This window comes from Furipterus horrens, unplaced genomic scaffold (assembly GCF_987537825.1).
Source record: "Furipterus horrens unplaced genomic scaffold, mFurHor1.1.pri manual_scaffold_3, whole genome shotgun sequence".
Lineage (NCBI taxonomy): Eukaryota > Metazoa > Chordata > Mammalia > Chiroptera > Furipteridae > Furipterus > Furipterus horrens.
In genome coordinates, this window is record NW_028327173.1 from 58,405,362 (window position 1) to 58,419,252 (window position 13,891).

Genomic DNA, 13,891 nt, shown 5'->3' on the forward strand with positions numbered 1-13,891 from the left:
TTAAGTCTTAGTTTCTACTTACTTAAAATATAGACAAAATGGTGGCTTCTATTGAAACAAGTGTGAACTAAGCTTTAATGACTAAAGGTTGTGCCCTAATGTAAAACTACTTGAGCTTTCTTTGTGATCCGGTACTATCAAGAGGCATATACTTTTCATCAGAAGGAATTTTAAATGTTCCTTTCTTGTGAAGCCCTGAAACTAGACACAACAGCATTTTCATATGAGAAACAGAAATCAAGGCAGAACCACACAGACAGTCCATTCTCTCAAAATTAGTAACTTGTATTTTGCAGAGAATACAGAAGGAGATGGAGGGGTATAATAAATACTTACAGGAAAGATTAAATATTTTCACAGATGTAGAACAAGAGATTTGCAAATGTTAATAAATACCGACTCAAAGAAGGACTTACTCTTGCAGATAACCTTGGGCAAGGACACTTATGTTCAGAGGCTGATCAGAAGAATAAGAATGATCAGAACAGGTACTATGCTCTTGACCAAGTTTAATGATTTTAATAAATTTTCAATGAGTAGAAGCTTGAAGGTTTTATCTGTTAGCTAAAAAAGAGCACACATATTTGCTTAAGTGTAACCAGTCCTTTTCAAGGAATTGGTACAGTTCTCTAAAAAGCTCTAGATAGTAGAATCCCCCATGGTATAAATAAATATATGTCAAGATTATAGTCACTAGGTCTAGTGAAAATCTTGTAAAACATTATCTCTTACTAAATGCTATTACTACTGAAGTTTGTAAAGATTAACTGAGATGTTAAAGGGTTTTGTGAAGATTAGAAGACTACACGAAAGTACAGCGAAGAACAATTTTAATGACTATCTTTCTCTACCAACACCCATAGTTTCTCTTCCATCATGTAACATCCCTCACTCTAAAGCTACCTTTAAGAGAAAATACCAATGATAAACTTCACCGTGGCTGGTTATTTTTAATTAGGTTTGAGAAACCCAATGAATTTTTTCAGTTTTTTTAATCTCTAATTTCTTTGCAGTTATTTTATTTTTATGATTTTCTTTTAGTATGATTCCCAAGGAGATTATCTGTGTAAGTATTACCAGTAAGAATATAATTCCCATGTGTAGGAATACACTGAAAACTATAAATGCATTATTTATATAAAGTTGTTTTTAAAGTCCACTTTGTGTTTTGAAAGTTCCAGTTACCTATTCTTTCAAGAAGGTCAGAATAATATGGGGAAAGTAGCTAAATGTTAAAGGTACTGAAATGTTTATTAGTACATAATATGGGGAAAAAGTTAGAATATTAAAGTACCTTGAACCACAGAGGTTGATCTAACAAATATGATAACATTAAATTAAAAATGTAATTAAAATGTTGATGTTGTTATCTATAACATTTAAAATTTACAATGGGTCTGTTTCTAATAGAGCTTCAATAAGGTCATCTAAAAGATGCTGCCAAAACCATAATTTTAATTCTTTTAAAAATATTTATAACATGTAAAGCAAGCTGCAAAATGAACTTTTATATGAGACGTAATATCGAAGTCTAAACTAGTGGTTCCCAATGAGTAGAGAGGGGGATATTGTTCCCTGTAGAATATTTGCTTCTCTCTGGAGGCATTTTCGATTGTCATGCATAGGTGATCGTGGTGCTACCAGCCTCTGGTGAATAGAAGCCAGAGATGCTGCTGAACACTCTCTAATGCACAGAACAGCTACCACACAAAAATCTGGTTCATAGATGATTCATTGGTGAATGGTGCCACTGTTGCAGAACTCTGGTCTATCATAATTTTTCCTTTTGGTTTATATATTATAATTTAGCCATTTAGACACCCCAGTAGATAATAATATTTAGTGTTGGGAAAAATGTCAGATAAAGGACATTCTGATATATTGTTGGTGGAAGTATCAATAGAAGTAAATGTTTTGTAGGCAATTTGTAAACTTAAAAATCTGTCTCTACTTACATTTCTAATTTTAAGAAGCATTTCCTAACAGTTTCACATTATGGATATATGTAACTGTATTAGAACAAGAATTCTCTATTCAGTATTAGTTGCAATAAGATAATATTGAAAACAATTTAGATTTCATCAATAAGGAAGTGGTTAAATAAATTAGAGTATAGTCATAATTAACAATGATAAAAGCAATAGAATTGTGTATTCTAACAAGGAAGAATGAATATGAGATATTGCAGGTTATAAGTAATTCAGGTTGTTTGAATTTATAAACAAAATTCTTTCTTAAGTATGTGAATATGTGTGTGTGAAAGGATTAGAGCAACCACTATGGAGAAGAGTAGTTAGTCATGGAGAAGAATATGATTATGGGTGAACTGTTCACTTTTAAACTTTACATAACGTATAATATTTTCCTTTCTTTCAAGCTTAGAGAATTTGTGAAATTAAAACATGTAATAAGAATATATAACATAATACATATATAGAGATATGGCCCACCTTTTAAAAATTATGTGAGGAAATAACTTTGAGTAGGTTTTACCAGGTATTTCCTGGTGAAAGGGAACTAAGAGATTGGAGTCATGGAAAGAACAACTGGAGGAGGAAAGTACAAATGACTGAATGGAATTCTGGGCAAACCTCAAAAGAAGTGGGTAAGAGTAGCAATATAGAAATACTCACTTATAAGAGTTGTAACTTAAATTTAAATGAAAGCTCACTTTTTTTAAACAAAAATGTTTTATTTGGATATAGTTTATTAGTATTTGCTTCAATCAAGGAACCTCTATCCTTCCATACTGAATGTGTCTTTTGAAAACTTCAATTTCTACTTAAAAGTTAAATTATTTTCACAAGATCTTTTTTATATTTCTGTACTTGAACCTAATCGCTTGCACAGTTTTAGTTGAAAGAATTCAGATTAAAAATACTGAAGAAAGAAATACATTTTGGAAATTATCTTTAGTTTGCAGCTTGCTTTACAAAGATTTAGAAGCCTTTTTCTTATACAGTTCAATCTTTCAAAAGCATGGCTAGGCCTTTTCATGTATAGTTACAATCTGGACATTCTCAGTGTACTGATTCCTAGATGGGATCAGTGGGGTCACTGGTTCACACTTCAGAATTTTGAGATCCTTATTTTTAATGAGTCAACACCTGAGGAAGTACTTTCATTTGATCAACACAGGAAATGCCAGTACCCAAATTCCTAATCATTCACACTTATCAGAGTTAATTAAAAGCTTGACTATTCCTTTGAAACAACATAACCAAGGGTAGAAAAACTATCAATGCTGAGTGAATTCAGTTTTTACTCATATACATATTTGTAAAAGGCATTTTACATTATAATCCCAAATCAGACATGCCCAGGGCTCCATTCATAAAAATAAGCAAATGCCATTTACAGAACAAGTCCTTACTCTGTAGAAATTTAGTTACAAACCTGGAAAGGGTTTTAGTGAATTGTGTATTAATAAATAATGATTTTAGGCAGAAGAATTTTGCACAAGGTTGTAAGATTATCATTTGCAAAGGCCCAAGAAAATGTCCAAGGAACACCAAGTATTCTTATGAAAATAAAGTTCTTGGAGGAGTGATTTTGTGGAGATGAGCAGTGTGAAAAGAGGCTGGAAATAGTCAAGGCTCAGCTGGATTACTGAGAATTTTATATACCAGCCTATGGCATTTGGTGAATAAGCAAAGAAACTATCACCACTGGAATTAAGAAAACAGGGCATAGATTCAACTTCATGAATGTGAGTCCAGCTCAAGTATTTACTTAGCTGTTGGGTAAGATGCGTAATAACTCTATGCCTTGATTTCTCCAAATTCAAAATAAAATAAATTGCACATTACCACACACACACACACCTATTCTGAGTTGTCTGATTAGATGTGCCAACACATGGAGAATGTATAGATTAATGCCAGAAATATATTGATTTAAGATTAACATTCTTATTATTCTTATTAATAGTTCCCATCATCTGAGTTGAGTTTATTATGGATAGATTAAAATGAAGTGGGAGAGAATGGCAGCAAAAAGATAGATTAGAAGGTAATTGCAAAAGAGCAAGTTAAAATGTAAAGGTGGATTTTAGTTTAAGGCAGAGAATTTTAAGTTCAAACATAAACATTATCTGCAGACTTAGAACCTTGGGACAATGACTTAACATTTTGAATCAAATCCTATTTTTTGTTAACTATAAAATGGGGTAATAATGCTAGTGATTTAGGGAGATTCAATATTAAAGTACTAGCTGTGTGTTTCAAAAGCAGTTGCTGCTCAAGAAATCATAAATTAAAAAAAATACTATTATTAATACTATAATCTTAGTAAAGGATAACAATGGTTAGACTATGCAAGTAGAGAAAAAATGGGTACATTTATGGAGGCAAAAATTTGATAAATAATGACATCTAGATTAGGGAGTTTTGAATCTATAAAAAATTATTTTGAATACTTTTAATAACAGATGATAATAATTTTTAAATTTTTGGTACTGCCTTATTTACAAAGGCTACTGTTTTGTTTTGCCCCTTGTTTTCCTTTAAGAGGAAATCTAACAAGCCTAGAGGGAGCTTGGTAGACACTTAAAGTCCCATCTAGAATCCGCTGCATGTGACACAGAATCTGCTTCTTGCCTCGTCCACAAACAAGTTCCTCCATCTCAGTGAAGATTTGTTGAATGATTACCATTTCCCATATTGATCTCTCCTATATCTCATCAGTATCATTTATATTTTATTACATATTGTTCTTTATCTCGCTTTCTCCTCAATGTTATAGTGTATATAAGATAATTTATATACATTTTTGTTTATTTTTTGTTTTGTTTTGCCATCATATCTACACCTCCTAATTTACATGGCAAACTTAATGATAAAGCTTGGCATTCTTACCTACTAAAATGTCCCCAATCACAGAATGATGATTTCCAATTCAGTAAAACTGTGTGGATGATGTCGGGGCAGCATGGTTGGTTGTAGGATACTATTTCTCTATTGATAAAGCTCAACTTCTCTGCTTTTATTAATTTATTTTTGAGCCAGGGGAACCAGTGTTATTTATGATGGCAACATACAAGACTCCAAGCTTAGGTTCGTGGGTGAGATAAAGCCTAGGTCCAGGCCTTATGCTTCTGCTCAGGACTCCTGGAGGTGAACTTCTCCTGCAGTTTCTTCCACATGCTTTTATTCATTTCCTTGAACTCTCTCAGGGTATTTGGGTGTTCTCTCCCTCCCAAAAGGCCTGTACTACCTGCTGCTGAAGGTAAGCGCCCAAGTCTTAGTCCTGTTTGGTGTCGTCCATGGGCCATTCCTCACAGAGCTTAAGAAAACGTCGATAGCGGCTGGTGGCCATGTTGAGCCCCGCTTGTCCCCCTCAACTTCTCTGCTTTTGAGAGCTAGAAAGGTCTGATCTCCTCTTGGTGATGGAGGAAGCTTCATGGCATCGCTTTGGTTTAGTTTGGTTCTTCTTACTGCTGGTAATCTTGGCTTATGTGATGACTTACACTTAGTATAAGTGATTGTCTAGATGTTTGTAATATTTCTTTCCCATTTTGGCCCCTTCTAATCTTCAGAGAAGGGCAGCCATGTCAAGAGTTATCATCACCTCTATTCAACTGATTCTCTTAGTTGTACATAATTTCACTTGATCTGGCAACCTTCCCTCCACTTCTCTAAATTTTCTGTGCATACAGAATAGCTAATAGCTTTGTGTGTTCCCCCATCATTTTATTTCTAGGCAAGCTATGTAATAATCCTATCCTTCCTTGCTGTGAAGGGAAACTCCAGTAAGCAAGCAACTTGCAAGAAACTCCAAACAAATGTAGGTCTAATCTTTATATTCACATTTGGCTCAATGTCAAGCTCTCAAAAAAAACAGGCTCATCATGAAAATTCCACAGTCACACTAACATTCAATATGGGATCTGACTGATACTTTTACTGTTACTGTTTCTGATTCTATTTTCTACAAACATCTGGAGTGCTTCTCCACAATTTGTCTTTAGGAGAAAGGGGAGCACCTAACTCTTTTCTTACAAGCAGTGAAGAGTTTTGAATGGAGAGCGCTGTACTCCCCCAAAGGCCAAGAACTCCTAAGTCTGAGCCACTAGCTCCTGGGCTCCCCTTCCAGTTTCCTTACTGGGCTATAGGTGGTCCTACTGTTTCTTTGTAAGACTCATGTGAAGTGTTAGGCCCAACCTGTTGGTGGCTCTATTCCAAATATTTGGTACTCAATATTTCTTTTATCTAATCTTTGAACTAGATACTATTCTGGGACAATAAGAAATGTCTCACCTAACTTTGTGCTATAAAGCAGTATAATAAAAGTACTACTAGTAATAATAATAACAGTATGAAAAAGAAAAAAATGGAAATAAAAGAAACAAACATTAGCAAAGAAATCCAGGAATAGCTAAAGTAAATAAATTAACTTAAATTCAGTAATTATTTAAGGAATTTCTGCTGTTTTTAATGACTAAAAAATGATAAACAATTTTAGAATAAAACTGGGGTGCCTCATACATTTCTTAAGTAGCCCAACCTTATCTGATTAAAATGAATAATTATCACATTGAGACTGTATAAAAGATAAATGGGTTCATTAATTCCAGACTAGAACACTGTGACACTGTTCATTTAGGCTTCTAGGAAAGTTTGCAAGACTCATTTTTAGATATGCCCATCTAAAGCTTGTGGACCTCACTATAAAACAATGAAAAGTTACTTTTTCTCTTACATAAGCAAAATTAAAAAAAAATTTCCAAGAACACTTTCTCTTTTTTTACTTTACATAAATACACTCCTATTTTTCTGTTTTCACTATAATTTCTAGCCATCTACTTTTCATCTCAACTATAAGAATCACTGATCCACTGAACTTTCAGTTGTATGAAACGGTATCTGGGACAGTCCATTCTGTAGAAGGTGACTCAGTAAAATCAGAATATGTACAAAGTGTTTTCACACAAAACACTCATATCAGGTCAACATATGAAAATATGTGAACAGGATACTATTCAGTCTGTATTCTCATGTAGGTTGAAATTTTGGAACTATAACTAACTTTGAAATCATTTTAGCTCAAAGCTAGCCAGTGGTTTTTTTATGTTACTAGATTTGTTGTGCAAATTATAAATAACTTTATGTGGCAATGAAAAAATATAGTCTATGAGTGTAGTTTATTTCACCCACATCACTGAAAGTTAAACTTGATGAAAATTCTCTGCTTTGTATTTCAAGTCTTTCGCTATTAAGCAGCTTCCTCATAATCATAAAAAATAATTGGAAAGGAGCGAGAGAAAAAAAATAATTAAAAAGAAGATACCTAGGTTATGGTCAAAACATATGACAAAGTTGTCCAAAAATATTGTCATATCTCCTCACTGACAAGTCATTCCATTCTAGAGCCTTCTCAGACCTCCCAGATTCAATGACAGACTATAGTATTCAGAATGGCTTTGAAAACTTACAGCCCTTAAAATGCTCCTATGACATATAAAAGTCTTTATTTAGAATAGAACATATAACACCTGCCATATTTGTAGGTTTGAAACACTTCGAATAAGAATTAAAAGGTCCTCTTCCTAGCTGAAAAATGACTATCAGTATATGACTTGTCTGCTCATGAGATATGGTGAGTTCTTGTCTCAGATGCTGCAATATAGTGTAAAAGCACTTTCATGATAACAGGGCACACAAGATGGTGAAACTACAAAGATGACAGTCTAATCTTCAAAGATCACTGATCATCGATAAAATATTCAGTAACAAAAACATCTGAAAATGCCAGATTATCTAAGTTTGGAACACTCTAGGTATGGCAGTATGCTGAGATACTACTGATAAATAGAAATTTTTTTTTCTGCATGTTATGCAGAAATACATCCTCTCACAGGAGGGGTAAGAGAATTAAAATAGTGTTGAGTTTAAGATGTTTATATATTTTTTGCCCTTGCCAGTGTGGCTCAGTTGGTTGGGTGTCATCCCTCAAACTGAAAGGTCTTTAGTTCGATTCCCGGTCAGGACACGTGCCTGAGTTGTGGGTTTGCTCCCTAGTCAGGGTGGGTACAAGAGGCAACAGGTAGATGTTTTTCCCTCACATCAATGATTCTCTCCCCCTCTTTCTTCTTCCCTTTCCCTCTCTCTAGAATCAATAAAAGTTAAAAGATGTATAAATACTTTTCTCAATAGTGATAAGTATTTACATGTTAATAAATAATATACTGTAAAGTGCTCAAAATCATTTCTTCCCTCAGAATAATGCCTGATGGCTGAGAATGTTAAGCATCTTTTATCACTTTTTTTATTTCTAGCAACAATTTTAAATATACGTACAAGAATGATTAAACATGCTGGTCCTATAAAACTCCAAATAAAGTTGTTTTCTGTGCTAAGCCAACATCTGAAAAGTAAATAATAGATAAAAATCTATAAATGTGCTTGTATGTACTTTAATAAAACAAAACTTTTAGAGATATACAAAGCATATTCAAAATTACATTTCAAATAATTTAAGATCATCTTAACTTACACTTTGGTGGTGCCATAATATCTATATCCCAATGATGCAGAAAATCCAACCACCACAGCTGGGCTGAGATAGCCAAAGATATAAAAATTCTTGTGCAAAAACCCCTTGTTGTAGATGACTCCCACAACAATGAGATAGAGGTGGATGCCTTCAATGCACATCCATGCAAAGGCAGCTAAAAAGAAGTAATGCAGCAGACCGGCAATGATTGAACAGAAGAGCTAGAAATCACAGAAAGAAAGACACGTAAAAAATGTTTGCTTTAACATTACCATAACATAAAAATCTTGATTTTCCTATACATTATGCCACTTCATAAAATGCTTGATTACATTAAAATATTCCTGTCAAGTTTCAATTTTTTAAGATATACCATGTTCAGGTGATTTGAAAGAACTGTGCTTCATCAGTGTAAAACATTTACCAATCCTGTGACAGAACTAAGTTACTGTTCTTGTCCAGAGAGTTTTGTTTTAAACATTTATATTATAAGTAAAATGATGTTATGGATTTACAGATAAATCATAATATCTTAGTGAATATATTATGATTTAAGTTAATTTCTGTTTGGGAGATGCCTTACTCTGTTTTATTCATACCCAAGGAATAAAAATTATTGCTAATACTATGCTAAACAAAACCATAATGTCTTGATTAAGTGTCAAACATAAAACAGACATATGATGATATATTTTTAAAATATCTATTGAAGAATCACTTTATGTTATAAGATTACCAGGTAAATTTGAAATTATTTTACTTAAATATTATTTATTAGTATTTACTTTACACCTATAATTGGAGTTAGGTTTATAAGGAAAAACAGAAAAATAGTAGTTATACACTTCTGTATTGATAGAACTAACATGTTCTGTTACTGGAAAAATAACATAATGCATACTTACATACCTATTGCATTTATTAAACAGTATAATTCAAGCATAATAAGATTATAATAGATAAAATGTAGTGGCAAATACTGTATTATACTATATTAAGGTTGGGAACAAAGATCATTGGTGATTACAATTTGGGAACCAATTTAATGAGAACATGTGATTTGAAATATGGCCTGAAAATGGGAAAAATTTGCTAGATAAAATAGAATTTAAAATAAACACTTTATAAGGAATAGTTTTGTGGTGAGAATAATGACAGAATAAAACCAAAGGAGGAAATAGGCATTAAGGATACTGGGAGATATATAAAATTGAGAGGTGTTTTGAAAACCACTACAAACAAACAAACAAACAAAAAAGATATGTCTAATGTATACTATTTAAAATGAAGCTTTGTGACATCTATTTCAGAAGTAAACCTTGATAACTGATGGCTAATTTTAACACTTGAAAGAGTTATAATAACAATATAGCAGTGGAGGCAATTGAATATTTTGTGGCCATGACCATTCACTTCTGCAGTCTCCAATGCTAGAAGGGCAATTAGCCTTGGGTTCCAGCTGCTGCACTAGGAAAGCCATTGCTGTGTTTGTTCTCCCAGCTGTGCCAGCCAATGACCAATACAGCAGGCCAGCCTCCCACCCTCCCTCCTTCTCTCTCTCCCTCCCTCCCTCCCTCTTTCTTTCTTTCTCTTTCTTTCTCTCTTTCTTTCTTTCTTTCTTTCTTTCTTTCTTTCTTTCTTTCTTTCTTTCTTTCTTTCTTTCTTTCTTTCTTTCATTCTTTTAAATTTTATTTTTATTGTATTTTCCACATTAGCATTTATTCCCTTTATATTCCTTTCCACCACCACTCACCCCCCTCCTATTACCCTACGATCACCAAACTGCTGTCCATGTCCATGAGTCCTTTTTCTGTTTTGATCTATCCCTCCACCCCCAAACCTCTCCCCAATGCCACTGACCTGGAGAACATTGTGCTAAGTGAAATAAGCCAGTCAGAGAAAGACAAGTACCATATGATTTCACTCATATGTGGAATCTAATGAACAAACTGAACTAGCAAGCAAAATAGAGACAGACTCAGATAGAGAGTGGCTGACAGGCTTTCCAAGATGTTCCTGTTCTCTGAGACAGAGGATTCCTCTGTCATGTGACTGTGGCTTAAGATCTCACAGAACTCCTTGACCACTATGCTGAACTTTCTTTAGAATTGACCTGATAGGTAAAATGCTTCCACCCACCTGTCCTTTCTTTCTTCTCTCCTTCACTCGGGGTCAGACCTGCATCATGGTCTGATCACTCTACAAGTCTCTCTTCTCATTTTCTCTCATGTTTAAATCCCTTTAGTGTCTGCTTCTAGGAGAACCCAGGCTAAACACAATATGGAGAACTAGGTCCCTTGATCAATAATGCTAAAAAATTGGTAGTTAATAAAGTGTAGTTACTAGGTAGAGCCAATTTATCATGTTTTAACCTATGAACCCTAGTTGCTTTCATGTTCATTCTTTGCATTAAGAGAAGCTTTATTTCCACTTCTCTCCCCCCATCTTTTGTTTAATGCATATCGAAATAAAAACAAAACAGAAAGTTATTATTTGTTGTAAAGTTTTCATTTGTCCCAAAAGTTCATCATAATGGGGAACATTCTGATTAATGGAATTGATAAAGCACATTGCTTAGATATGTTATCACTATCAAAATAAGAAAAGGCATAGTATTTGCTCCATAAAACCCTTAATTATAATTCATGTTTCTATGGTATTTGTACTCATTAAAGTACAAATTTAGAAAATAAAAATAGAGAGTAAGGGAGGTCTACATACCTTGTTAGAATTTGTATTGATCCCAACAAGAAAAACAAGTTCGGCAAGGAATAGGTTACAGCAGAGGTTTTTGTGGATTGTTGTCCTGGTGCTTTGAATTTCACTGAAGAACCAGAAGGTAAAAATGCATATGGCCAGGCAAATCAGTGAAATGATTATTCCTAGTTGAGTGATTCTTGTAAGAATATTGTAATCTTTAATACCCTGTGGGAAAATAATAATAAAGCTGTTAAGAGAATAACTCAGTAACTTGTCAAAGGAACTACAACAGATAATGATCTTTCATTTTTGGTGAAACATTAATCACAATATTCATATAATGTAAAAATACAAATGTGCATTTAGATGATTTTTGAAAATGTTCAATATTCAGAGAAATGTGATATAAATCATGTAGCACTTTAATAGTTCTGGAATTAGTGATTTTTTCTAGGCATAGTATATATATTAGTATATAGTTTAACACTGTTATCATCATCAGTTTCATGATATTAGAATAGCAATTCATTATTGCAATGTGAAAATGGTTAATTAAAACAGATTTATCAGTGGTAAGATGAACTCTTCTTTCTATGCAGCAATTCATCTAAAATATATGAACAAATGTATTAGAAATGTTAAACATGTAGTATAGGTGAGAGATTTTTGAAATGAGAAAGGTAGGTTTTATTCATATGGTACTTGTCTTTATGATTGATATTATGGTTAGCCTGATTTATTTGTATATGTGAAAATAAACCTGTAATCTAATTAAGATTGTTATACAGAGATATAAAATAAGGTATTAAGTAATTAAAAGCAAGATATTACCGATGTACAACACATATTCTAAAGCTATTTACCTTAGAGTAAATAGCTTGTGAGGTTCTACATTATTAAAATATGATATTAGTTATGAATGTGCTAATGCTTATAGGCCAGGTATCAGATATTTTAACTAAGTTTTTATTGGTAAAAAACAAAACAAAAAAATTTGTATACATAGCCAGAAACCCTTCAAGTCCATTATGCATTAAAATATATAAGTAGTCTTTAAAAGCACCATTAAAAACACAAAGTCAATGGATTGATATTTAATACAATCTACCAAATATGACAGTCTAGATAAAGTCCTAGATTAAAAATAACCTAAAATCCAGCCTAGATTTTTCACAGAAGGCAGGTAAGAAAAACAAAGACTAAAAAAGATAGTGTTAAGAGTTTCATCAATTAATGAAATATGCTATTTATGTTAGGTAGCATCTAGAAATGAGCAGCCAGAGGGAAAGTAAAGGCAAGGCCTTCACCATAAGTTCATATATTAAGTTATAGCAAAGAATTTAATATGGGAAGCTAGAAGCAAAGGAAAACATGTCTCACCAATTCACCCAGTAGTTCTGAGCTCAGTTTGAAAAGATTGGCAGGTGTCCCAAGCATTATAAGCAAAAATAGTGCAGGAGAAAAGGGAGTCCTTGAGATTGTGCTGAGAAAGGGGAGGCTTCTATAACAATCTCACTGAGATTGCCAGGTGTCCTGAACATTAAAAGCAGGAATAGTATAGAAAAGGTTAGTCCTTGAGATTCTATGCTGGGACTGGGAGCTTCTGTAATAATTTCACTAAGACAAAGAATCTTTAATAACTGAGAAAGAAAGCCTTTGTAGCTGTACATTATTTACAAGGAGGAGAAGGAGGGGTACCTGGAAGCTAGCTAAGGTGTAAAAGCCCTAAACCCCAATAATCGGCATACTTAGATTAGCCTCGGCTCAAGTGTATAGAATAAATTTACTAACAAACTTACTAATAACTTTCTTTCCTCTATATGTGGGGCATTTAGACTTGCCAGGGGCCTGCTTGCAGCTTAAATAAACTTGTTTCATAAATAAACTTGCTATCACATTTCCACTATATGTGCTTGTCTCTTGCTTGAATTCTCTTGCAGCAAGACTAGAAACAAGGCGGGGGAGGAGGCCTCCTGACTCGGGTCTCTCTCTCCCCATCTGTAACACTTATACTCATAGAAAACATAAAAATTAATTGTTCTCTTGAATGACATAGAAAGAACACATGCAGATTTAGAAAGATGAAGTAGAATATTGCCTTACAATGGAAGTTCCAGAAGACATCAAAATGGCAAAGTGTGTTAGGTGGTTGCAGCTGCACGAGGTGTGGGTGTCGTTGGAGTCCATTAGCTCACAGCCCTCTGATGACCAGCTGCCGTTCATGGTGTCAGGGGAGTAGTGCCAAAATGCACATTGACTCCTGTACTTCTCTGTGGTCTGAAAAAGAGACATTTTACTGATGGAAAAGAGAGAAAGAGTTACACATATGGTATTACTCTGTCACATTTAGAATACCATTTTCCATATCAATATAATTAAAACCATGCCTAAAAAGTAAAGCATAAAATCAATGCTAACAAATGAACGCTGCTGTTATATGAAAGAGTAGAAAACATTGCAACAATGCTATATTTTACCAATGCCGTGCCACAAAGTTGTGAAAATTATTTGTCAAATAAGGTTCTGTATGTGTCAGCACAGTGATAACACTCATAATTACATGATATTTATTCAAGAAGTGTTTATACTGAGTATATACTAAATATTAGTTGTTGATCTGGGTACTAAAAAGACAGTACTAAACAAAAGAAACCAAGTGTTCATCCTGGCTGGTGTGGCTCAGTGGTTGAGCGTTGGC

The 13,891-nt window shown here is 33.6% G+C and overlaps 1 protein-coding gene and 1 pseudogene across 1 annotated transcript in view; both read right to left on the reverse strand.

The window, feature by feature from the left end:
• Positions 1–13,891, reverse strand: part of ADGRL4 (adhesion G protein-coupled receptor L4) — a 117,591-nt gene that overhangs the window by 19,768 nt on the left and 83,932 nt on the right. The window contains exons 10-13 of the mRNA XM_090271689.1: positions 13,297–13,470; positions 11,215–11,418; positions 8,494–8,714; positions 8,298–8,364 (exon numbers count right to left, since the gene is read on the reverse strand). Of these exons, the coding sequence (XP_090127815.1) occupies positions 8,298–8,364; positions 8,494–8,714; positions 11,215–11,418; positions 13,297–13,470 (666 nt within the window). The remainder of the gene's footprint in view (positions 1–8,297; positions 8,365–8,493; positions 8,715–11,214; positions 11,419–13,296; positions 13,471–13,891) is intronic.
• On the reverse strand, positions 4,887–6,213 carry LOC150015149 (ubiquinol-cytochrome c reductase complex assembly factor 2 pseudogene; annotated as a pseudogene).